The sequence below is a fragment of the Hyperoodon ampullatus genome, assembly GCF_949752795.1.
Source record: "Hyperoodon ampullatus genome assembly, chromosome: 2".
Classification (NCBI taxonomy): domain Eukaryota; kingdom Metazoa; phylum Chordata; class Mammalia; order Artiodactyla; family Ziphiidae; genus Hyperoodon; species Hyperoodon ampullatus.
Window position 1 is genome coordinate 74,735,284 of NC_136915.1, and position 26,035 is coordinate 74,761,318.

The following is a 26,035-nucleotide window of genomic DNA, read 5'->3' on the forward strand; positions in this document are numbered from 1 at the left end:
TTGCCTTTTGGGGGGTCTGAGGTCTTCTGTCAGCGTTCAGTAGGTGTTCTGTTGGAGTTGTTCCACGTGTAGATGAATTTCTGATGTATCTGTGGGGAGGAAGGTGATCTCCGCGTCTTACTCTTCCGCCATCTTCCTCCGGCTCCCCGCTCATGTAGGTTTGTTGTGGGATCAGATAAAAAATGGCATGTGAAAGTGTTTTTATAAAGTACTAGAAAATGTAAGGATAATTATTTCCAAAGCAACTACCACTGGTCCAATTTTCCCTGCTACATAGTGCTGTATGTTCTTAGATAAAATATTATACAGAAGGGAACTCAAAGTCTTTTCTCCGTTATCACCTCCTTTTTTCTGCATCTGCTTTCCTAGGGAAACAAGATTTAGTTCTACCTTTGTGCTTGTCCAGGTTATAGAAAAGGCATTAGTGGCAAAGGATAGCAGTTGCCCCATTCTAGCTCCAGTTATTCAAGAATAACTCTACGGTTAATGAAATTTCTGCCCTTTCTAGGTGTAAATAAACAATTCTTGAAACATAAGTCTTTTATTTTATTTTTATTTTATTTTTTTTTTGCGGTACACAGGCCTCCCACTGCCGCGGCCTCTCCCGTCGCGGAGCACAGGCTCCGGATGCACAGGCCCAGCAGCCATGGCTCACGGGCCCAGCCGCTCTGCGGCATGTGGGATCTTCCCGGACCGGGGCACGAACCCGTGTCCCCTGCATTGGCAGGCGGACTCCCAACCACTGCGCCACCAGGGAAGCCCGAAACATAGTCTTTTAGATGGTATATAAACAATGGATTCCTAAAGAGAACTCTTCTCTAATAATGAAAAAGCAACTTGTATATAATTACAACTTGATGATTGTGAATGTTTACTAATTGAAAACGATTCATGAAACTATACTCTTGAAGTATAGTCTTCCTTGAATCAGAGCAGCAGTGTAAGTTAATATAAAAAAACAGAAATAATAGTATACAGAAAAAAACCCAAGATATTTCCAATTGTTGATGATCTTTTTCTTTCTTAACAATTAATTTCTTAAACAATGAATGATAAAGTTAAATTGAGAGAGAAAGGGACAAATTTGTAAAGCTGAAATTTTTGTCTGTTAACTTTCTAGGATGTAGTTATAATGCATCTTAACTCTGTGATCCCTCTCAACTGTCTCTTCTGCAAATTAATCATTTACAAAACAGATGGCTACCCTCTTGTTAGAGACCTAGAATTCAAAATTATGTTAAGGATAGGGACAAATTATGCATATAACCACTCTTTTATTATTAAAGCTGGTCTCTAAAAACAAGTACATTTCAAAACTTACCCCAATGAGGGCAGTATGAGTCTCCCAGGATTCTAGAAAGATTTCATCCAGAATAAAGTATATCAAAAAGTTTTTTTTTTTATTTCGTTTATGGCTTAATGCTATTTATTGAACTTCCTATGTATGTAGGGCAAAATATCACATCCACAACACAAAACTAAATGTGATTGGAAGGATGTGACATTGTTGGAACATTGTTGCATGCTGACACAATACCTCACAGCTAGTTCAAATCCTTCCTTCTCTACAATTTTCATATTACTTGGATTTAATGGAAACCCAGAAAACAATAATGAATTTCCCCAAGAAATAAACTCATTATGCATCCATCTTTTCAAGTCAAGGTAATTTTAAATGGAGAGAAAGCAATTTACCATAACATCTACATAATATTATGGACAAAAAGTCAGACTTTAGAGCCCAACTACCTAGGTTCAAATCCTGCTTCAAAGAGATAATAGCTGTGTAATCTAGGGTAAATTGCTTAACTTCTCTGTGCCTCAGTTTGTTCATAAGTGAAATAATGATAGTAAAACTCCATATCTCATAGGGTTCTTGAGGATCAAGTGAGTTGCTACCTGCATGGTAGTACTTGGAATACAGTATACATGATATAAACCTTTGTTGAATTAATTTAACAGAAATAGTAATAAGAAACAGCAGGAAGAACTTACTGAGAAACTTCTACAGTTACGACTCTGTTTTTGTCAGTAATGAAAGCTATTTCAAAAAAAATTTTGAGAGATTTCCTCTGCTTACTTTCAAGTCATCAAGTATCCATTAAATACCTACTGTGCCTGGTGTCTTGGGGACACAAAATAAATTTAGTAGTCTCTGCCCCGCGGGAAGTTACAGTCTTTCTACACTAAATTTAGAATCAAGGCTCACGGCGCAAAATTCAAAGAAACATGCAACAAAAAATACTAGAGTGCCGCAAAAAATTAACCTGGTAAGTAAAACTATTCACAAATTCAATATGTATATTAAGAAAAACGCAGTTACCAATTGGGAATGCATTTATTTTGACATCTACACAGAGAGCTGCTAAATACAATGATTCACATCAACAGACATTCTGTAGAAATAGTAATACTTTCCTTTCTCTCTGGGGTATTTGACAAAACCTGAGAGCGATCCTGCAAAACCACAGAGAATGAAAACTGCACTGGGAACATCAAAGGTCTTGTGACTGGTGCCTAAGAACCAGGAGGACAACGTGGTGGGCTCGGTGAACACCTGGATCTGGGAGGCAAAGACAGGCTCGGAACCACGATCAGGATTAGGGACGAACTTGTTCCCGCAGCTGATACTGACCAGTCCGCAAAGCCCAGTGGCGCGAACCAGGGGGCTCCCCTCGCGTCCGACCTCCCGGGCGTGGGGGACGCCAGGCTGAGAGACGACGGGTTCCTCAAAGCTAACGGTCCCCACGCCGCCTCCTAGATCTCGAGGATGGGCATCCGAGAGCAAGTCCGGGCCACCACGTCCCGGCTCGGTGGGCCGCTGAGGTGCCAGCCGAGGTTACCCGAGTCCGCTGCCCTCGGCTCGGCCCCCCTCAGCCCGCCGCCCTTGTACCCGGCCGGCACGTCACTTCCGGCGCGCGCGCCCGCTGGTGAAAAGGGACAGGGTCGGGGCCCCGGCGCGCGGCTGCCAGGGGGCGCGCAGGGGGGGCGGGGCGGGGGAAGGGGGAGTGTCTGCCCGCTGCAGCCGCCGCCGACGCCACCGTTGCTGCCGCCGGGGCTGAGGAGTTTGCTGAAGCCTTGGCCTCAGAACCGGCCCAGTCTTCCCGCCCGCACTCCGGGCGCCAGCGCCGAGAGCACTGACCGCTCTGACCGGTGCAGAAGCAGGAGTTGCCTCAGCCTGTGGAGCGGCGGGGACGGCCCCGGCTCCCCTTCCCCTCCCTGACCCCTTCCTTTCATCGTCTCAGTCATGGGGAACGCGGCGACCGCCAAGAAAGGCAGCGAGGTGGAGAGCGGTGAGTCAAGGGCTGGGTCTGGGGGCCCGCCGGGCGGGCCGGAACGGGGCACCGAGCGCCCCTCCGGGTCGGAGCCCGGAGGTCGCTGACACGGTCCAGGCCTCGCAGCGGCCTCCGGGAGCCACCCGAGGGGACCCTGGGGGACCCACTGCCTTCCTCTTCCACCCCCTCCCCCCAGCTCCGGCGCGAGGGCTGAGTGCCGAGGGCCGGATGGAGAGGGTGAGGGAGGAGAGCGGTCCCTGCAATTCCGTCTTTCACTAGAGCGCGCGCGCGGGGGTGGGGGGGTCTCCCATGCTTAGATACTTCCCCAAATATGGTCCGGATAAAGAAGTCTCTTGGACCATCCCAGCCCTCGCTCCCCCCCAAAAAAACCGCGGGCCCCCTCTTTGGGAGCCACAGGTAGTGTTGTGAGCAGAGTTGGCTCTTTTCCCTCCATCACTTGGGTCCATCCCAACCTTATCATCAGGTGAGGGGCTGCGGGTCTGGTCCTCCGCAGGTGAGGTTAATCCTAAGTGGGCAACTACGTTTTAGAGATCCTCCATCTTTTCAGATTAGGAGTGGAAAATACAGTAAGAGTAAACAAAAACTTTTCCCATTAGAGAAAAAAAGCAAGGCAAGTTTGCCTTTTCTTGAGACATGCAAGAATTTGCTACAATGTCTGTAAAACTTAAAGGTCCCTCTGAATTGAAGTGCTTCCAGAATACGGTGGATTTCTTCTGAGAGCTGAAAGTGCAGGCACTCTACACTTTACACCAAACAGTAAAAAGTGATGAATTTCTGTATGGCTGTATGGTTTTATTTATTTATTTATTTATTTAGCTATCAGTCAATCCGTCAGTCAATCTGGATGGTTTTTGCCTTTGCCAGGTTCAACTCAGATTTGATAATTCAGGATGAACAGAAAACAAATAGTATTCATTGTGTGACCGCGAGTAACATCTCAGCACTTGAGGGAATGCCTGATGAATTTATTCCAGTTTGTGTAAATAGTATCTTTTAATGCTTCTATGTTTTTACTATGTTTTAGGTTAATTTCATAATTTAGCATGAAGGAAATAGCTTTTTTCGGTATCAGTAAAGCAGAATCGATTGGGAAAGATCTAGTCATTCATTTTGTTTAATGTGAATAGTTAGATCAGATTATGTGGTTTGTGTTTCACCAATAAAGTTTTGGTGTTAATTTTCAGGAGCTCCAGAAAAGTTTAATGTCTTTAATATGTGATATGGAGATTTTAAAAAGCCAATATAGAGGTAGAATTTTAGTGTTTTTTTTCTTTAATTGCACAAATGTAGTAACTAACTGTACAAAAAGTATTAAAAATGCAGAAAGTAAAGAATTACTTGTGCCTTTCATCATTTTCCTTTTTAATTTAAAGCTAAAGATAAAACGTGCTAATTGTATTACAAAGAGTGTGCTTGGTAATGGAATCATTTCAGTGATTTTTATTAACAAGTGCTGGCCTGTACAGTGTTTATATTTTTAACAATGATAGTAGACTCTTTTGTGATTTATATATTTCCATTATTAAGTTACCAAACTAATTCTCCCCTAGACAGTATTAATTTGAAGCTCGTAGCTATGGGATACTCTTGGAATATTTATAGGAAACAGAAAGGAAACTTTAGATGTTTATCAAAATATCTTGAAATTATTCCTATGAGTAAATTCTTTCCTAAGCTTTAACTGTTAGTGATAGCCTAGTTCTTAAGTATGTTAGCCAGCTTTTTATATAAGTTTATTTATGGAAACTGAAGGTCATTATAGTAGTGTGAATAAATGTTGTGAAGTGATAAAAGAAAATAGCAAGCTATGTCTCATTGGGAGAGTCATTGCAAGTGTCACATGTTGATCAGTTTGTAATTTCATTTGGAGCAATGTTATCAGGTGCATGTTGCTGCTGTTCTACTGTGGTGAACAAAGAAATGTTATCAATATATCTTAAAACTTAATGAAAGAACAACTTTTACCATTATATACCTAACTGTTCTGTATAGTTTTTAAAAATTACTTTTGAAAATATATACCTTTCAAAATTTGAATGTAGTTATTTAAACTTCAGCTGATATATAAAAGCATAAACTTTTAGAAATATAAGTGATTCTAGAGATCAGCCTGTGTAATCATTCCATTTCAAAGCCAAAGTGCCTGACCTCTGAATAAGCTGGAGCTGAGATCATGCTATTCGTGATATCAGAGTAAGGAATAGAATCTGATGCCCTGACTCCATACTGTATCACTAAATAATCAATTAATATGAATATTTTCAAAATATCTACAAAGTGTATTAGTTTCATTTGGAGACTCTGTAAGTAAAAGCTCAAGAACTTTTACTATCTAGTATGAGAGAGAAAATGTACATATAAAAGTTAACTGAAAAATAAAATATGACAAGTGCTAACATTATGGAAAATGAACTTAAAACTCTGAAAACTACCAATAGGAAAATGTTTGACTTGAAATGAAGATATAAAAATATCAGGCCAGTTAGGATTTGAGGTTTGGCCCATGCCTCATACAGGTGACTCTGGAGCTTAGTTCTAAAAATATTCCAGAAGAATGAAGCTGGGCATAAAAATATTTGAGAACGGTCTTAGTTAGCTTTGACCATCTGGTGCTTATGTTGTACTCTATTGAAATTTATCCCCCTACACTTAGAAGAAAACATTTTCTGGGGTAAGACTTGAAAGCTGGGGAGATTTCATTTTCAACTCCACAGTTTCTGGAGATCACATTAAGTTGGGTACCTATTATTCTACTGTAGTGAACTAGGAAATTGTATTGATATGTCTTAAAACTTAATGAAAGAGCAACTGTTACTTTTACATACCTGTTCTGTGTATTTAAAAAAAATTACTCTAGTAAAAAATATGTGTCTCAAAATCTGACTGTAGTTATTTAAACTTCAGTTAATATGCAGAAGTATAAATTTTAGAAAAATAAGTGAGCATACAATTCTCTGAGAAATTTTAAACTTGTCATTCAAAGTTGTTTTACTTATCCTATCTCCCACTTTTTACTTTACTCACAGTCCCCAACATAAAAACAGATGCCACCTATTTTAGCCTAGGAGGGGTTTTTTGTTTGTTTATTTCATTAAAAAACAAACAAACATTAGATTTCCTCTACCCCCCACCACATGTTGCTTGGGAGCTTTATGTTACACTCTTAGCGCCAAGGTGTTGAGACTTATGGGTAAAGTGTTGGTAGAGATTTGGATGCAGATTCTCCCATGACTGCAAGTGGTAGAGCCACCTGTAAGCCAGTGTTCATATAATGATTTTTGAATGTTTTCCAGAGTCTCTCTGTCTTAAGAAGTTTTGAAGGTGAATGGAAGTTAAAAAAAGTCACCAGTAGAGTAGTTTCAACCAAAATGCAAGTTTCATAAAAACTAGCATTTTTTTAAAGGCTTACTATGTGCCAGTTTCTCTAAGTACTTTGCATGCATAATTTCACTTAATCTTTCCAACTGTATGATATAGTTTAGTTATTTCTCCATTTTATAGATGAGAAAAACGAGGCTCAGAGAGCTTAAATGACTTGTCTTAGGTTGCACAGCTAGTAAGTCAGGGAGTAACGTTTGAACTTAGGCAGGTTAACCCCGGAACCTGAAATCCTAACCACTGTGCAAACAGCCTCTGTATCCAATGGAAAATCTGATTCTAAGATACACAGAATAGCTTATACTTCATTTTAATCAGTTTGTTATTATAGAAAATTTTGGTGGTTTTCAATAGTGTCTTCATTTGGATATAGTAGATATCTTAAATGAAAGAGTTAATTTTTCCTTGTACTGTCTTCTAGATTCAATTTCTGTAAATTGAGGATGAAGGATTAAATTACGTTGAAAGTCTTTTCAGATTCAATGTGGTATAATTTCAAATTAATTTCAAATTAAGCCATAGAAAATTAATTTTATATACTTAAAGCATTCATTAATATTTGTGTTTAATTCTTTTTTTTCTCATTTGTAAATGTATACTTTCCCTTTCTGTGAAATAGCCAATTGACAAATTACTTTTGAACTTATATTGCCATTTTAAAAGTATTTGGAAATTTGTATTTTACCATGGTTTACAATAGCACTATCCAATCAGACTTGCTGCTGTGATGGAAATGTTTATATTGTCTCATGTGGTAGCCACTAGCTACATGCAGCTATTGAGCACTTGAAATGTAACCTGGGCAACTGAGAAACTGAATTTTTAACCTACATGTGGCAGGTTAGTGTTTGGTATATTGGACACCACACGTTTAGAGCATAGCTGTCTTTACATGTAATAAAAACACCAACCCATCTTTCCATCATCTTGGTAATTTGTGGATCCTCACAAGTTTGTACAGATGAACAAAATGCTGTATTTGTCTTTTTTCATACTAGAAATTAACTTATTTCTTTAGTATTTCCTCTGAATAAGCATTTGTACACCTAGTGAACAGATTATTATAGCTTAGTAATTTGTGTATAATCTGTAAAGTTAGGTACAAAGTTAATTTCCTTATTGGACTCTACTACAATTAGAATTTATTAGTTTTTAATACTGAATCCCAGTGAATAAATTTTTTTGAAAATTTTTATAGATTTAAATGTTGATTAGGAACAAGTTCACAGTGATCTCATATCTTATGTCTTTAAACTTTTCAATTATCATATTTTTTTAAAAGAAAATCAGCAACAGATATTTATTCCATTTTAATAGATTGGCAGAAGAATTTTGGAGTAGTCTTCCTTAGGTTAAAAAGTAAAGAAAAAAAAGTGAAAATAAACAGCCACACTATTTGGATGATAAATACATATTATCTCATACAGTTCCATGATTCTCTGATTCATTTAGTGCAGATCATCTACTGTGTAAAATTACCCTCCTGCTCAGGAACGATTTTTCCCATTCTCCTGGTCAGTGTCCTCTACTTAGGATATAAACAGATTGTTGATTTTCATTGCCAGCAGCAGGATAATTAGAGGCATGAAAGCCAGTTTAGAGAAGTAAGCCATGGCTGAGTGGCAGAAGCAGCAGATGAAAAGATACAGGTAAGCCAGCATAGCTATTAAGATTCTTTCAGATAGTAAGGAGTTGACCATAAGTCATTTTGATATTCCATTAAATTAATAAAATAATTAGTATAATTTATAAAATTATCTATATATCTGTGTGATAATAAATGTTAGTACACATATGTGTCCACATTTCCTCAAGGGAATAAATCTTAGGTTTTTAATGGAAAAAAAAAACTATGTGAAATAGGAAAATGTGGAACTTATAGGAGGTAAATATACCTTGGTCAGTACTATATTATTTTGAGTATTTTATCTTAATTTAAAAAATATTCCTCAAGAGTCCCTGTATTGTTCTTTTCTTTATTCATTTGTTCATTCATTCATTCTACATATTGAGTTACTAATATGTGACAGACTTTATGTAAGTCTATGGGAATAAAGGTTGAATAGGATACAGTATCTGCTCCAGAGTACCTGTGTTTCAGAAGGGGGAGACAGACATGTCAACAACTTAATGAAAAACAAAAAACAAACAAACAAACAAAAAACTGTTACAAATGCTTTTGTAAAAGTTCACTGGGGGAACCAATAGAAAGTATGGTCATTTCCACAGAGGTGAGGGAGGTGAAGTTCAAAAAGGACTGCAAAGAGGAGGTGAGCCCTGAGTTGAACATTGAAAATCGTAAATGTTCAACAGCAGGATCACAGGAGGAAGTTATGTTCTGAGTAGAGAGAGCACACAGAGTGAGCAAAGATACAGAGGGGTGAAACAGCATGACATATTCAGGGAAGAAAGTAAGTTGTCCATTATGACTAAGTGATAGAGGATGGGGTTCGTGGTAGGGAAGAGGGGAGATTGTACAGTGAAAGATGAGACTGAAGAAATGGACAGAGACCATGAAAAGAGTTTGAATTTTATCCCATGGACATTAGGGAGCTACTGTGAAATAAGAGAAAGATATGATAAAATTTGGGTTTTAGAGAGATTACTTTGGTGGTAATGTGAAGATGTCACCATGGAACAAGTGAAGTGTTTGGAGGCAGGAAGATCAATTAGAAGACTCCCTCTCTCAAGTGAGGGACTTTGAGGGTCTGAATCAAGGTGGTAGAGGTAGGGATACAGGAAGGATCTGAAATGTGAGAAATTTGGAAACTAAAAATAAGCAGACTGTACTGTACTGATTGCATGTTGGGAATGAGGAAAAGGAGGAATTGGGAATAACTCCCAAGATTTTAGCTTCTGTGTCTTGGTGGCTGGGTTGTAATGCCAGTAATGGAGTTAGGAAATGGATATAAGGGGAGGAACAGATTTGGGGGGGCATATTGAACTCAGGGTGCCTATGGCATTTCTGAAAAATGATTTCTGATTGGCTGTTTTATGTGTGGATTGTCTATAGTTCTCCCAGCTGTGGGGGAAAGAATGACCTTGGATGGTCAAAGGATCTTTTCCAAATTTCATCCTCATTTTGCTCCCCTTTTAAGGCCAGCTGTTTAGAAGCTATAAAACTATATATGACATCTGACATGACTTCTATAAATTAAGAACTATAGCCACTAAAAGTTTAGCTTCTTTGTTTTGAAAAAAGTAAAAGCCAACGCACTGATGAGAACAGCATAACTTTTAAAGAAACAAAATAATTTAAAGTCAGATAAATTGTGACTTTTATAAGTTACTTTTATAATTAAAGTAAGAATCCTATAAGCTGTTGAGTTTTGTAGAGTCATGTGGAATAGTGGAAAAAACATGTAAAATATAGTACCAACATATATTGTACTAAGTAAATATCAATATTCTTCCCTTAGTGTTCTTTAAAATTGATATTAAAAAGTTAAAGTGTGACTTAATAGTAGGAATATGAACTTAGAATAAGAAAAATCTAAATTCTCTTTTCTAATTCTTTCCATTAGTTTGCTTTAGACAAGTGTTTTAATACCTCCAAGCTGTACTATAAAATTGAGAAGGATGAATTTGATAAAGAGGCTGTGGCCTTTTCCAGCTTTATAATTCAGTGATTCCCATATATTTATTAAAAGAAAGAAGGTATATTTAAAAAGTAGCAAGACAAATAAATTATAGAAGATTCTTACAGAATTATGTGGGTAGAGAAATGGCAAATGATCCTCAGTGTGAGCAAATACAAGGTAATTTATTTAGGGGAAATTTTTGATCTGTACTTAAAGAACGATAGCCTCTGAGTTTTGGCCTAAGAAACAAATTTTGGAATCACTGTATTGATCGTTGAAGATATTTTCATGTTCTGCTGTAGGTAAAGGGACCACTTAAATGTTGGTCGTCAAGGGAGTGTATTAGAAACAAAACATAAAACAGTCTACTCAGTGTAAAATCCTTAACATATTATGTGTAGTTATGATGTTTTGTTTATAGCAGAACTGGAGAAAGTTAAGATCAGGGCAGCTAATAGGAGTAAGAGAATTGAAGGTCTATTGTATGAGGATAAACTTCAAACAAACAAACAAACAAAAAACCCCCAGAACTCTTCATTCTAGAAAGATTAGGGCTACACGATTGAAGTGTATAAACCAAATAGTATAGACAGAGAAAATCTGGCATTGTTCACCTAAATTTAAAACACTAGAACTCATGGGCTATTCCTCAAAACTTATAAAAGCTAGTTGTAGCGCAAATAAAAGGAAGTACAGTGAAACCTTCATAAACTTGGCTTAGAGAATAAATATATTTAACTGATTATTTATGTTTAAAGGTAAAAACATTTGTGCTTACAAATTCAGCTAGTATTTTTATCAACTTAAAAATTGCTGGAAAGTGTTGATGCGCTTTTACTCTTTTTATAGGTTTTGTAACCCTTTCAGCCCCTTACAGCTTCAAAAAGACTCATCAGTATTAGTAGACCTCTTTCTTGCTAATATTGAGGTTTACTACCATAATGCAAAAAATAAATTATTTCCCCTGATATGGAGGTATAGCTTAAAAGTTGCTTAAATAGATATAGAGGTATAACTTAACTTGCTTAAATAGAGATGGAGGTATAGCTTAAATTTTTATATTTCAATCCATTATAATTCATCTATTCATTTTTTTTAATTTCCGGGGGGGGGGGCGTGTAGGAGATACAGTTTGTCTTCATGTAGCTCATAGTCTAGTGGAAGCTTTAGATAAGTAAATGCATAATCATGAGAATTTTGTAGGAAGTATATTATAGAGTATTTCCTGTAGTAACAATTTGGTTTTTCACTTTTTGGTTATAATATAAGTTAGATTCAGTAATGTTCTATATCTATGTGGATAATTTTCTGAATCAAATCTGGGACTACTTGGGACTTCCCTGGTGGTCCAGTGATTAAGACTCTGTGCTTCCACTGCAGGGAGCACGGGTTTGATCCCTGGTCAGGGAACTAAGATCCCACATACTGTGTGGCGTGGCCAGAAAAAAAAAGGGGGGGGGACTCCTTTAAAGAGAGAAATGAACTAATTGACAATTCACAGTGAAGGATAATTCAGTAGCACATTTGACATTAGGGCTGCCTTATAAAATCCAATGTAAATGCCATATCTGTAGCTGATTTGCTGTTACAGGTATAAAGTCCCAGGCTTTATGGCTATGGTTTAAGGTTGTATTCCCTGTTGCCTACTATTCATATAATGTTAACTTTTCAATGACTTCTGAAATTTTTGTTTTCTAGTAAAACAACTGTTGAATCTAAACCTATGAATCCTTGGAAAATCTGTATTCTCCATCTGGACTTTGACCCAGAAAATCAAAGATACTGTCTTGAGATCTCATTATTTTAAGGTTCTACTTAATGAGTATTCAATTTCCACTTATTCAAGTAGAAGACCATATAGCATCAGCAGACCATTGTGGTATGTGAGCCACAAAATTGAAAGAAAGTGTTTATACGGATATTACTTAGCTTCTTTTCTAAGAGCCAATTCTGCTAATTTAGCTCCTCCAATCCTAGCTCAGCTAGGATCCTGTCCTAACTCAGCTCCCTAGATGTATAGAAGCCATGAAAGGTTAAACTGGGGAAGAATATGAATCTCTCTTTAGGCTGTAGTCTTGAGGTTACTAAATAAGCTATAGTTCAACTGATAAGAATGACGCAGAGACAGAATAGTCATTTGTTTGTCATTCATTCAATCCTTTAGTTATTCTCAATCAGTACTTAGTAAGTGCCTACCTTGTACCAGGCATTGTGCTAGTCCATAAATGCAAATATGAGAATAAATGTAAGACTTAGTTCCTATCCTTAAGCTGGGAGACAGATACATTCAGATATTTATGATAAAAATGTACAATGATACACAGGTGCCTGAGATTGATACTAGGGTGAAAGTACAACATAGGGGTTTATATGGGAATAAGAATTTCTGAGATCATCTTGGGAAATAGACTGTAACTGACTGAAATAGAAATTGGTTTTGAGTCCATTTTGGAGATATTTACATCTGTAACTCTAGCACTTATACTAACATTGATTTCCCAGCTGTTTCTCCTACTACACATTGTGATATGTAAGGGCAGAGACAATATCTATCTTGTTTAGGTAGATATCCCCCAAACACAGTTCCCAGCTCATAGTGGAAGCTAAAACTATGGATAATTAAATGGATTAAAAAAAACTCAAGCTTCTTTTAGAAATGTTTACCCTCCCCCCTCCCCAGTTAGCAGGTACTTTCTTTGTAATATATTGACTATTTGGGCCTAGTAGTTGATTTATTTGATAAGAGCGTACCTCTTTCCCTCTCTTCTTAGCACATAGTAGTTTATTCGACATTTGTATGTTAAAATTATATCATTTTTAGTTGGTAGGGAGAGATTGGTCTCAGGCTTCAGTTAGGAAGACATTAGATTAAGAAAAACTGTTATGCTCCCAACCTCTTAAAAAAACCCTCCTCATTTGAGGCCTGAATGTTTGTGTATCCCCCAGATTCATATGTTGAATCCTGACTCCCAAGTTGATGATATTTGAAGGTGGGATCTTTGGGAGGTGGTTATGTCATGAGGGCAGAGCCTCATGAATGGGATTATAAAAAAGGCTGAGAGCTCCCTTGCCCCTTCCGCTGTGAGGTTAACAGTGAGAATACGGCTGTCAATGAGGAAGTGGGCTGGTACCAGACACCAAATCTGCCGGCACCAGATCTTGAATTTCCAGCCTTCAGAACTGTGAGAAATAAATTTCTTTTATTTATAAGCCACCCAGTCTGGTAAACAGACTGGGTGGCTTATAAACAGACCAAGACAAGACCTATACCATTCAGCTGTATCACCATGTTCCTCGTCTATGTTGCTGTCATTTACCAATCTCTGGCTCACTTACTTTCATTCATCAAAAACTTCGGGTTACAAAATTTCTCTATACTGTAAGCCCTGTATTCATCCTTGATGGCTTTAACTTCTGTATGATGACTCATCCATTACCATTGCATCTCAATTCCTTGACCACATTATCCTTATCCCCTTCTCTTCACTTCAGTTCAGATAGCCAGTCTCGACAGCAACCTTGTCATACTCATTAACTGCGCAAGAATCACTATTGTAGGCGTGTCATTCTCTGATTATAATGTCCTCTCCTTATTGTTTGCTTTTTAAATATTCCCATTATGATCATTCTTCATTAGAACCTCTCGCTTCTTCATTTTTTCTTAACCAGTTTAGATTACGTGGTCCCTGAAATCCTTTGCACTTTTCTCTTTTTATCACATCCTTCCTTATGGAAGTCCAGTTGATAAACTTAACTTCCGCTTTCTTAGTGCTTTCAGCCAGGAGCTAAGCACTGCTGGAGAAAGCCACATGGAAGGGGCACTATAAATTCAATCTCAAATGGGCTGTCAACATGACTTGACAGTTGAACCACATTTCTCTGATTAACTCTGTTTCCCATTCATTACAATTTCTGTTTCATTCTCTTCTTTACACTTCTGAAATCCCCATTATGTCTCTCATTCTAAGCAATGATCTTGCCTCGTATTTTGCAAAGAAAATAAAAGGTATCAGACAAGAACCCCTTCAACTTCTTATATCAAACATCCAGATATCCTATATTTTAACTTTATCTTGTTATTCTGTTATAGTAAATGAGTTGTCTATTCCATTTATCTATTGTTAAATCACATCTCTCGTTTAGTGTCTTAAAGCAATGACAACATTTATTTTGCTTAGGAAAGTGCACTTTGGTCAGAGCTCTACAAGGACATCTCATCTCTGCTCTGTTTGACAACAACTAACTCAGCTCAAAGGTTGGGGCCTAGAATCGCTTAAAGACTTGCTCATTCACATGTCTCCTTGTTGTGCTGGCTGTAGGTGGTTGGAACCTTAGCTGGGATTTTCAGCTGGAATATCTACAGGTGGCCTTTACATGTGGCTTGGGCTTTCTTATAACATGGTGGTTGAGTTCCAAGGGAGAGGGAGAAGAGCCAGGTGGAAGCTGTATCCCCTTTTATGACCTAGCCTTAGAAGTCAAGCAATGTCACTTCTTCTGCATTCTGTTCGTTAGAAGTGAGTCACTGAGATGAGTCCATATTTGAAGAAGGTGTATTAGATTCCACCCTTTGATGGAAGGAGTTCAAAGAATTTTTGGCATATTTTAAAAACCCACCACATCACACATCTTTCTCTGCAAGGCCAATCCCTCTACCATTACTTTGGATCCCATGCTCTCTTGCTCTCCCAGGAACCTTATGCAATTGTGTATTCTTCTTTTTTTATATTCAACCTGTCTTCTCATTTGTTTTAACAATGTGCACCCCTTTTTCTTTAACTTTCTTTTGCTTTTTGACTACATTTTCTTCCCTTTTTCATCTCTCACCTAAAGTAAACTGGCCTATGACTTACTGTACACGTGGCCATTTCAGTTGCCTTCGGTGGCTAGGCAGGTAATTAAAATCTGTGTTGGATAAAACCTGAAGCCAGGATTTAAAAAAAAAGAGAAAGTGTTCTTTTTTTCCTCTTCTTGCTGTATTATAGCTACTTACAGTCATGACGCAGAGAATGTAACCTACACTTAATGCAGTTTAGCTTTTAGAATATAACACGTTTGAAAACTTGGACTGCCTGTAAGTAAATCAGTACGTAACAACATAAAAACATAAAAAAGTCTTAAAATGAGAGAGGGGCAAGTGGCTAAAAGTGTGTGCACGGAGGTGATCATAATGCTTGGCCTAAGGATTTATGCTTTTTTTTTTTTTTTTTTTTTTTGCGGTACGCGGGCCTCTCACTGTTGTGGCCTCTCCCGTTGCGGATCACAGACTCCGGACGCGCAGGCTCAGCGGCCGTGGCTCACGGGCCTAGCCGCTCTGTGGCATGTGGGATCTTCCCGGACCGGGGCACAAACCTGTGTCCCCTGCATCAGCAGGCGGACTCTCAACCACTGCGCCACCAGGGAAGCCTCGGGATTTATGCTTTTAAGGAGGAAAAAGGATATAAGGATATGAAGTAGAGTGAAAAGAATTGGAGACCTTGATAAGGTCTGAAGATTGTTGGAGTTGAGATATTAAAGTGAGTGGGCTAAAAAGATAGAAGATAGATAGATGGTTGCCAGAGAGAGGATAGAATGAAATGGGTCTAGGGTATAATCTTTCAAGTAAGTGTCTAAGATAGGGTAGGGTGGAAATGTATATATTAAGTGAATATAGATACTAAACTAGAAAGGTTGGAGTATATACATACTAAATAAACATGTATATTAAATGAACTACAATAGCCTAGTTTTATTTGTAGTGTTAAATATAAGAAATATACTCATATGTACAATGCCTGTTTAAAAATTCTATTAAAAATCTTAGCAGAGGCTTCTCTGGTGGTGCAGTTGTTAAGAATCTGCCTACCAATGCAGGGGACATGGGTTCGAGCCCTGGGTCTGGGAAGATCCCACATGCCGCGGAGCAACTAAGTCCGTGTGCCACAACTACTCAGCCTGCACTCTAGAGCTTGCGTGCCACAACTACTGAGCCCACGTTCCACAACTACTGAAGCGTATGGGCCCAGAGCCCGTACTCTGCAACAAGAGAAGCCACTGAAATGAGAAGCCTGCGCACTGCAACAAAGAGTAGCCCCCGCTCGCCGCAACCAGAGAAAGCCCACACACAGCAATGAAGACCCAATGCAGCCAAAAAATAAAAATAAATAAATAAATAAATAAATAATATTAAAAAAACATCTTAGCAAAGCACTTAAAAATTAAATTTTAACAATATAATTTTCAGATAAAAAGACAATATATTAAATATATTTTAGTGGCATGAGTTTTCAATTAATAGTGATAGCCAAAGACCAAGTGGGGTCATGTTGGTTTATATATTCTGTAGATAAAAATATACTTCAGTTTAAATATGTATCTCTTCTTGAATTTAAAAATATTCATACTTGCATAGTTAAAAGAGAATGTATTCTTATTCTCTGTGGAACTATAGCTTTTATTAACAGCTGATTTAAATTTATCTAATAGAGAAAGGAATCATTCCCCTCCCCCCTTTAAAAATCAATTAACTGAAAAGCCTTTGAGAATTTAGAAGCTAGCTAATTAGGTGATCAGAGGTTACTTGCCTGGGCACTTAATATTGTTAACCTGGTGTCTGGATCACACTGAGATCTAGAAAGTAATAAAAGTGTTCTCAAAGAAATAATAATAGATGTTACAGCCTATTTATATCAGTTCACACAGGTACTTTCAAAATCTTTCCTAATCTGCAAAATGGAGATAGTGCTGAGTTGTGAGATTTAGGAATCGTATATGATGTGTTTCTCTTGGCACCTAGAAGATGGTCAATAAATAGCAGCTATAGTTTTTAAGGGAAATCCTTAATCACTGTGTGTATAGATTGGGCACATTTTTTAACAAGTTGTCTGAATTGCAAGTTAATGGACAACTAGAAACAGCAAATTAATCTACTGGGGTAATGTTATATTAGATTATAAGGAGCTGACATATTCATAACCTCAGGATCATCAAGAATAAAAAGATATAAAAATTCAGTGGGAAATTTTAGCATTATCCACCAAAACTTTAAAAATTGCATAAAGCAGCTTATATCATTTATTTCTCACCATAACCCTATTAGTCAATACTATTATTATCATCACTTTTTTTTTAGTAAGAAAATTAAGGCTTAGAGAATTTTAACAAGGTCACACAGTTAAATGGCAGAGCTGTGTGCAATGCAAACTTAGTCAATTTGTTCTAGGCTTTCTACTCATAATCACTAGTTATTCTGCTCTCCTAACATGGTAATGATAATTTTCTTTTAAAAATTGTACATTTGAAACTGTACTAGAATCCAAAGAGCCCTTAGAAGATGTGTCTACCTACCATATCACTTTTTAGACTATTACTTAGCTTTTCCTATGTGCCAGGTACTGTTGTTGGTGCTATATGTATAATAACCCACTTAATCTTCACAACCCTTTGACATAGGAACTATGATTGCTCTTATTTTATACAAGAAGAAATTTAGGCATAAAGAGGCTAAGTAATTTGTCCAAAACCACATGGTTAGTAAGTAGTCAGGCTGGGATTTGAACCCAGGCAATGTGACTCTAGAGTCTGTGTTCTTAACCAACGTACCATATTGGCTGCTTTTCTAAAAAAATCTGTAAATGTTTTACTTTATTTACTTATCTCTTGCATAATAATCTTACCAGTGGTAGAAAACTCAGTACTCTATCAGCCAGGGTTACACCAGACAAACAGAATCAATAGGCTATATATTAAGAGACATATTGCAAGGAATTGACTTATTGATTATGGGGCTGGCTAAGCAAGTCCAAAATCCATGGGGCAGGCCGTCAGGAAGGGCATGCTGGAACTCTCAGGCACAGGCTGAAGCTGAAGTCCACAGGCTGACTTCAGGGAAGCTTCAGTTCTGCTCTTCAAGGCCTTTGAGTTTATCGAATCAGACCCACCCAGATTATCTAGGATAATCTTCTTTACTTGAAGTGACCTGATTGTGGACTTTTCATCACATCTACCAAATACCTTCACAGCAACACCTAGATTAGTGTTTGATTGAATAACCGGAGACTATACCCTAGCCAAGTTTACACATAAAACTGATCATCACAGACATTGTTTTTTTTTCTTTTTTAACCCTGGGGTGGAGGGTGGGGGGAGCTTTTCATTTTCCTAAGCCAAAAATGGAACTTTCTATTTTCTTTTCAACCTTCATTTACTTATTAATCACTCTGGTACCTCCTCAACACCATGCAGCCCCCCACCGCCATTACCACAGCCAAAAAAGATTTCAAGTGTTTTGCGATAGAAGGCATATACATAAATCATATTATCTTTAAAGTAAAATTTTAAAAATAAACAGGACCCTCAAAATAAAGTAGATTAAGATTGAACCAGAAAACTGATGGTGAGACTAGTTATTATATTTGAGCATAAAATTTAGCACTTTTTACATGGCAAGGGAGTTATACAGTATAGAACCTCTTCCGAATTCGCTGAAATTCTAACAGAAATTTAGGATTGAATTCTAACAGGAATTTAATCTATCTAAATATAAGGAGCATTGGCCTACATAATTCGCAAGATAACTATTGTTTGATAAAAGAGAGAACTCTCTTTAGATTCCTAGGTGCAAGAAGGAGGGTTTCAGAAAGCTGCCTGCAGTTATTATTACTATTTTTTGGCAATTTTTATTTGTATCTTGACCATTTTATCCTTTTTTGATAAATACAATTTAAAATGCCATAAGATCCTTTACTAAGAAGAGAATTTAAAGTGCTGCGTCATAGACTTTCAACTGGACTAAAAAGGCTTATAAGAATCTTTAAGTGTGTGTCTTACAGACCCTGTCAATTAGACAGTTGGGGTTTCTAGTAATGAGGACTTTGTCCTGTAACACAGCAGTCCCCAGCCTTTTTTGGCACCAGGGACCGGTTTCATGGAAGACAGTTTTTCCACAGACGGAGCGGTGCTGGAAGGTTGTGGGGGGATGGTTCAGGTGGTAACGTGAGCGATGGGGAACGGTAGATGAAGCTTCGCTCGCTTGCCCGCTGCTCACCTCCTGCTGTGCGTCCAGGTTCCTAACATGCCTTGGATTGGTACTTGTCCACAGCCCGGGGGTTGGGAACCTCTGCTCTAGCAGCCTTACATGAGGCCCAAGGTAGAGAATGGCCTTTCAGAGAGAAATGTGAATATGCCTTTTGTCTATTGGAGTTGATTATAATATGATAACATGAAACCCAGGGTTTTAAAAGGAACTGTATCACTTAGATTGAAAGGGGCAGAGAGAATTCATAATGAAAAGAAGCCTCTGGGCCCTCAACCTCCTGTGGAAAGGAAACAGGCTGAGAAGCTACTCAGCTCTAAACATAGGCCATTTGTTATGGAAAATGAAGGATGACTCAGGATGCAGCCCAGAAGCCAGAGAGTAGAGCTAAGAGACATGGAGAACCACTCCCAGGACTAGTCAAGGAACTGGTGACTTGTGCCCAACTGGATTTCAGACTTGCTATTGACTAATGACTGTTATGTACCTCTTGTTTTCTCCCTTTTTGAATGGTAGTGTCCCTTTCAATTTTCCTGTTCCTTGCCTCACCATTGTATATTGGGTTTGTACTGGGCAGATAACTTGCATCTTCACAGGTCGTCAAATTAGAGGAATCATACTTGAGGAGCTGCAGACAAGAAACTGGATTTGAGGAGCCTCCTCTCCATCTGCACCTGATTTAGACTAGGTCCTGGACTCTGAGCTGATGTTTTAATGGGACTTTGGGGGGACCTTGGGAGGGGTTAAGTGTATTTTGAAAATGGAGAAGTGTAAATAATATGTGGCCAGAGGATACTGTGACAGAGTAATGATGGCTGCAAATTTTTAACCACCCTTTCCATCCAGAGGCATAGTTGATTTCTTCACTCCCTTTAATCTGGGCTAGACATATGATTGTTTAAGCAATAAAATATGGTGGATGTGATGCTGGGTCAATTCCAGGCTTATGCCTTTGAGAGGTCTAATAGCCTGTGCTCTTACAGAAACCAGCTGCTATGTAAGAAGTCTGACTATTTTGAGACCAGCATGCCCAACTAGCCACTTAGAAAGAGAGAAAAGTGACAGTGAGAGAGAGAAAGAGAGAGAGGGGGAGACAGAGACAGAGGGACAGAGGGAGTTAGAGATAGGCTATATGGAGTAGCACCTAGGCACCAGACAAGTGAGTGACACTTTCTTAGCCGTTTCAGTCAGCCCAGCCTTCAACTGAAGCCAGATGAGTGAGTGACTCAGCCAGCAGTGAGAAGTGAGACGCCAGACATATGACTTCAGCTGGGCTGTTCCAGCTATCCTCCAGCTGTTTGAGTCACCCAGCTCAGACCCCAGACCTTGTGGAACAGAGATAAGCAGTTCCTACTGTACCTTGACCAAATTCTTGAACCACAGAATTGTGAGCAAAATATGCTCACAATTAACACTAAGTTTTGGTGTTTGTTACATAGTGATAGACAACCGAAATACATGCGAAGGAACTGAAATACAGAAAAGTTCTGCGAAGGAACTGAAATACAGAAAAATTCTATCGCCTGCCCAAGTTCAATCACATTTTAAACTGCCTATGTCCCTGTTCTTTCCAGAGGACTCTCTGGAACCTCTTTTCCATTATTAGCAAACTTGTCTGCACCTACATGTTCTCCATGTACTGCACATTTTTTCCCTACTACCTTGCATTAATAGTTGGACAGTTATGGTTAGCATACCTCCTTGATTTAATTCTAGAGTAATGATAGAATCTGAGATACAGCTGGGTACTATTTCTTAGTTTAAAATATCTCAAGTGGGATCTTCTCCTCTGAGTATTTCATAAAAGAAATCCCTCACGCAAAAGCATTTAGTTCTTAGCAAAGTACAACTGACTGAAAATTTCTTAAAGGAAATTCAGGATCATTTATGTAATATACCAAAAGGTAAACAATTTAGTACTCATGAGACATTAAGTTTTTCTCAAATGTCCTTCTGATTGTACTCTTGATTAGAGGTCTTCTTTCTTGACCATTCACTAGAACAGATGCTACCCTGGTCACTTCTCCCTTTTGGATATTTTTCTCTGGAACATCTAATTCCTTTCCACCACCTCATTATTCAGAGAAACTTCTTGCTTTCACAGAAAACCCAGGCACTGACACTTGCTTTTTTTTTTTTTTTTTTAACCTGGAGTGAGTTTATTCAACCATTTCTTTCAACAAATGAATTTTCATGATAACAATTAGGGGAAATTTTCTACTCACCATTACTTATCTACAATAAAAAGAAAAGAAAAATCTCAACTAGAATCCCACCATTCACAGATAACCAGTTAGCATTTTTTTCTTCAATATATCCTTTTAAAAAATATATGGGTTAGTTTTAACAAAAATGGGATTATAATAATATTGGGTTGGCCAAAACGTTCGTTTGGTTTTTCCATAAGATGGCTCTAGTAGCATTTATTTGTCTTTAACTTCATTCAAAACAATTTTGTTAGATTGTATTGTGACAGCTGTCATATCAGTGTGTGTTTAAAAAAAAACCATCAAAATTGGTGAATTTTTGTGTAGCCATTTTAATACTGAAGATGGAAGAAAGAAGCAACATTTTTGGCATATTATGCTTTATTTTTCAAGAAAGGTAAAAACACAACTGAAATGCAAAAAAAGATTTGTGCCGCATATGGAGAAGTTGCTGTGACTGATCAAACATCTCAAAAGTAGTTTGCGTGCTGGAGATTTATCGCTGGACAATGCTCCACGGTTGGGTAGACCAGTTGAAGTTGATAGTGATCAAATCGAGACATTAATTGAGAACAATCAATGTCATACCACACGGGAGATAGCCGACATACTCAAAATACCCAAATCAAGCGCTGAAAATCATTTGCACCAGCTTGGTTAATCGCTTTGATGTTTGGGTTCCACACAAGTTAAGTGAAAAAAACCTTCTTGACCGTATTTCCACATGTGATTCTCTACTTTGAAAATGTGCTGTTTTAAAAACAAATTGTGATGGGCCATGAAAAGTGGATACTGTACAATAATGTGGAATGGAAGAGATCGTGGGGCATGCGAAATGAACCACCACCAACCACACGAAAGGCTGGTCTTCATCCAAAGATGGTGATGTTATGTATATGATGGGATTGGAAGGGAGTCCTCTATGATGAGCTCCTTCCGGAAAACCAAACAATTAATTCCAACAAGTACTGTTCCCAATGAGACCAATTGAAAGCAGCACTCGATGAAGCGTCTGGAATTAGTTAACAGAGAACACATAATCTTCCATCAGGATACTGCAAGGCCACATGTTTCTTTGATGACTAGACAAAAACTATTACAGCTTGGCTGGGAAGCTCTGATTCATCTGTTGTATTCACCAGACATTGCACCTTCGGATTTCCATTTATTTCGGTCTTTACAAAATTCTCTTAATGGAGAAAATTTCAATTCCCTGGAAGACTGTAAAAGGCAGCTGGAACAGTTCTTTGGTCAAAAAGATTAAAAGTTTTGGGAAGATGGAATTATGAAGTTGCCTGAAAAATGGCAGAAGGTAGTGGAACAAAAGGGTGAATACGTTGTTCAATAAAGTTCTTGGTAAAAATGAAAAATGTGTCTCTTATTTTTACTTAAAACTGAAGGCACTTTTTGGCCAACCCAATAATAGTATGGTACTTACCATGTGTCAGTCACTATTATAAGTGCTTTAACCTGGTTTATTTTTTATTTGATCCACCTCACAACCCAGTGCGGTCTGTACTTTTGTTAACACCATTTACAGGTGAAGAAACTGAAACAGTTAAGTAATTTGCCCAACAGCCCATAACTGGGATTCAAATTTAGGTAGGCTTGATTTTAGAGCCTTCAATTTTAACCATTACCCTAATCTGCCATCTAAGTATACATTATACATTCTTATACTTTGTTTTGTATTTTTTCATTTTTACAGCACGAATTTTTCCATGCAGTCAGATGTTATTCTGTAGGGAATTTTTTTTTAACATTCAGTTAAGTTTATTGAAATAATAACATGTATAGAACTAATTTTTTTAACTCTCAACTTCAATAGTAACCATTCTTCCTACTTCCAATAGCATTAATTAGTTTTGCTTGTTTTATAAATGTTATCATACAGTAGGTGTTCTTTTGTGTCTGATTCATTCCTGTGGTTGAGTATAGTTAGAAATTGTCTGCTCTCTTGGCTGTATTGTATCCCATTGTTTGAGTATATAATAATTTATCCATTCTGTTGTTGGTATATGTTAAGTTTCCATTTGGGGGCTATTATAAATGGTGCTGCTATAAACATTCTGGTACGTGTATTCTGGTGAAAATATATATGAATTTCTATTGAGTATATACCTAGTTGTGGACATCCAGCTTTAATAGGTACAGTCGATAGTTTTCTGAAGTTGTACCAGTTTGCATTACTATCAGCATCGTATGAGAGTTCTCATTGTTCCACAATCCCAACAACTTTTGGTTTTCCTTCCTTGTTTGCTTTAGCAAAATGCTAGTGTTCCATTGTATGATTATGTACTGTCTTTAAAAAGGCAGCTCCTGTTGTTGGGCATTTAGGTTGTTTTCATTCTTTTTTTTGAAAAGTGTTGAGACTAGTATTCTTGTAGATTTATTTTTTTAGACTTCTGGTACATGTTTTCCATGCACATAGTAGTACAAATAACATGAGTGTTTCACTGAAACATTATAAGAATGAGTTATTGTAAGTTTTACAGCTTTAGTTAATCAGCATGAAATAGCGTCTCATATTTTTAATTAATTTTATTTCTAGCAAAAGTTGAACATTATGTTTATTGGTAATTTTTATATTTTTAATAAGTAACCTGTTCTCATCCTGTGCTCATATTTCACCTGAAATATTTGTGAGTGTCTTTATTATCATTATTAACCCTTCTCTGGCTATATGTTATAAACTTTTACTATTTGTCTTTCAATTTTGCAAAAATTTAAGTTTTTATGTAATCAAAAGTATATTTTACAGTTTTTGTCTTTGGTATCATGCTTTAAAAGATCTACTCATATTTTCAACTATTCCATTCCATTCTCTTCTTCCCCTTTGTGTATATATATGTGTATGTGTACATATATGCATATATTTGTACTATATACATACATTTATATATTCAAGTTTTACCATTTGAAAAATAATATGAAAATGTAAACTTTCTCCCTCTATGTCATGTCATCTTCTTTTTCTCAAATCTCTTTTAAAACTAAACTTCTTAATTAATAGGCTAATTTCACAGCTTTTACTTTCTTTCTGTTTATACCTCAAATCCTAAGGTTGATCTCTGTTCCGACCTGCTTTGGTAAGCGTCATCAATAATCCTGTTTGTGACCTTTTTTCTTTAGTTTCTCTCCTCCATAATGTTTCCCCAAGTGAGTCATCCACTCAGTTACTTCAGATACTGCCACTTCCTATTACTCCTTTGTGACCAACATATCTCTCTTCAGTTCTCCAGGCGTATTTAATTTTTACTGGGTGTGTTACCTGGAAAGTCAAATTGAGGAAATTGTCTTTTCCCTAAGTCTGTATCCCCTATTTAGGTGAAAATGGGGAACTTTCTTAGTCATGTAAGCCAGAAATCTGGGAGTCATTCTAGATTCTTTCATTTTCCTTATCCCCTACCTCTCATTGGTGACTGCATCTTATCAGTGATTTGTCCCCTCATTTCTGCTTCTACTGCTTCTGTCTTAGTGAGTTCTTTATCATCCCTTTCCAGGATATCTAAAATATTTGCTTAAGCAATCTCCTTACCTATGTTTTCTTAGCCATCTCCCAAAACTGATCTGGTTGCTCCCTGCTTAAAATCATTTTTTTGTCCTCCATTGAATGTCGTATAGAATCTGTTCTTAGCATGGCATATAAGGCCTGTCATGATTTGGCCCCTGTAACTTGTTTGATTTCCTTCCTATCACTCCTTATAGTGCGTTTTAAGACACAATAAGACACTGTTATTAACTATGATTGCTTTGGCATTTGTTAATGACTTTAACACCCAAAGCAGTAGTATTCAGAAGTATGCCCCAAACACAAAATTAATCTTTCTGTATTGCTAGCTAATGTTTATTAAGATATTACAAATAAATTTTTTAATTAGTTTGAGCAAAACAAATCAATCTACTATGGGAAAAATGGATTAATTCAAAACTGAATCAAAATAATTTTGTCTGCTGTTTCTTGCTTGAGATTATCTATATTAATATCTCCCATTAGTATGGATTATTGATTTACTGTACCTGATCTCTTCTTCCATTATTGATTTTATATAAACTTCTCAAAGGAATCAACCAAGGATATAAATAGTACCCGTACATAATTACCAAGTTCTTGATAATTAAAAAAATTGGTAAGTATGCCTTTTTTTAAGCTATAATTTCTGAAATTCACCCTGCTACTTTTCTTTTGTAAGGCCTTTACCCATACTCTCTCCTGTCTGGAAATCTTTTTATCTCTTTTCCTTTCACCTAATTAACCCTTTATCACATCCCTCATATTTCATTTCAATTATTATGCTTTTAGGAAGGTGTTCTCTGATCTTCCCACATTAGATTAAGGTCTCCTGTTGTATATTTTCATAGAATCATGCCTTTTTTTTTTTTTTTTTTTTTTTTTTTTGCTGTACGCGGGCCTCTCACTGCTGTGGCCTCTCCCGTTGCGGAGCACAGGCTCCGGACACACAGGCTCCGCGGCCATGGCTCGCGGGCCCAGCCGCTCCGCGGCACGCGGGATCTTCCGGGATCGGGGCACGAACCCGTGTCCCCTGCATCGGCAGGCGGACT

General features: G+C 37.5%; 1 protein-coding gene across 1 annotated transcript in view; it reads left to right on the top strand.

Moving 5' to 3' along the window:
• Positions 1-3,247: 3,247 nt before the first annotated feature.
• Positions 3,248-26,035, top strand: part of PRKACB (protein kinase cAMP-activated catalytic subunit beta) — a gene marked incomplete at both ends in the record, with an annotated part of 140,459 nt that continues 117,671 nt past the window's right edge. Inside the window, one exon of the mRNA XM_079696334.1 lies at positions 3,248-3,293. Coding sequence (XP_079552460.1) covers positions 3,248-3,293 — 46 coding nt within the window. The remainder of the gene's footprint in view (positions 3,294-26,035) is intronic.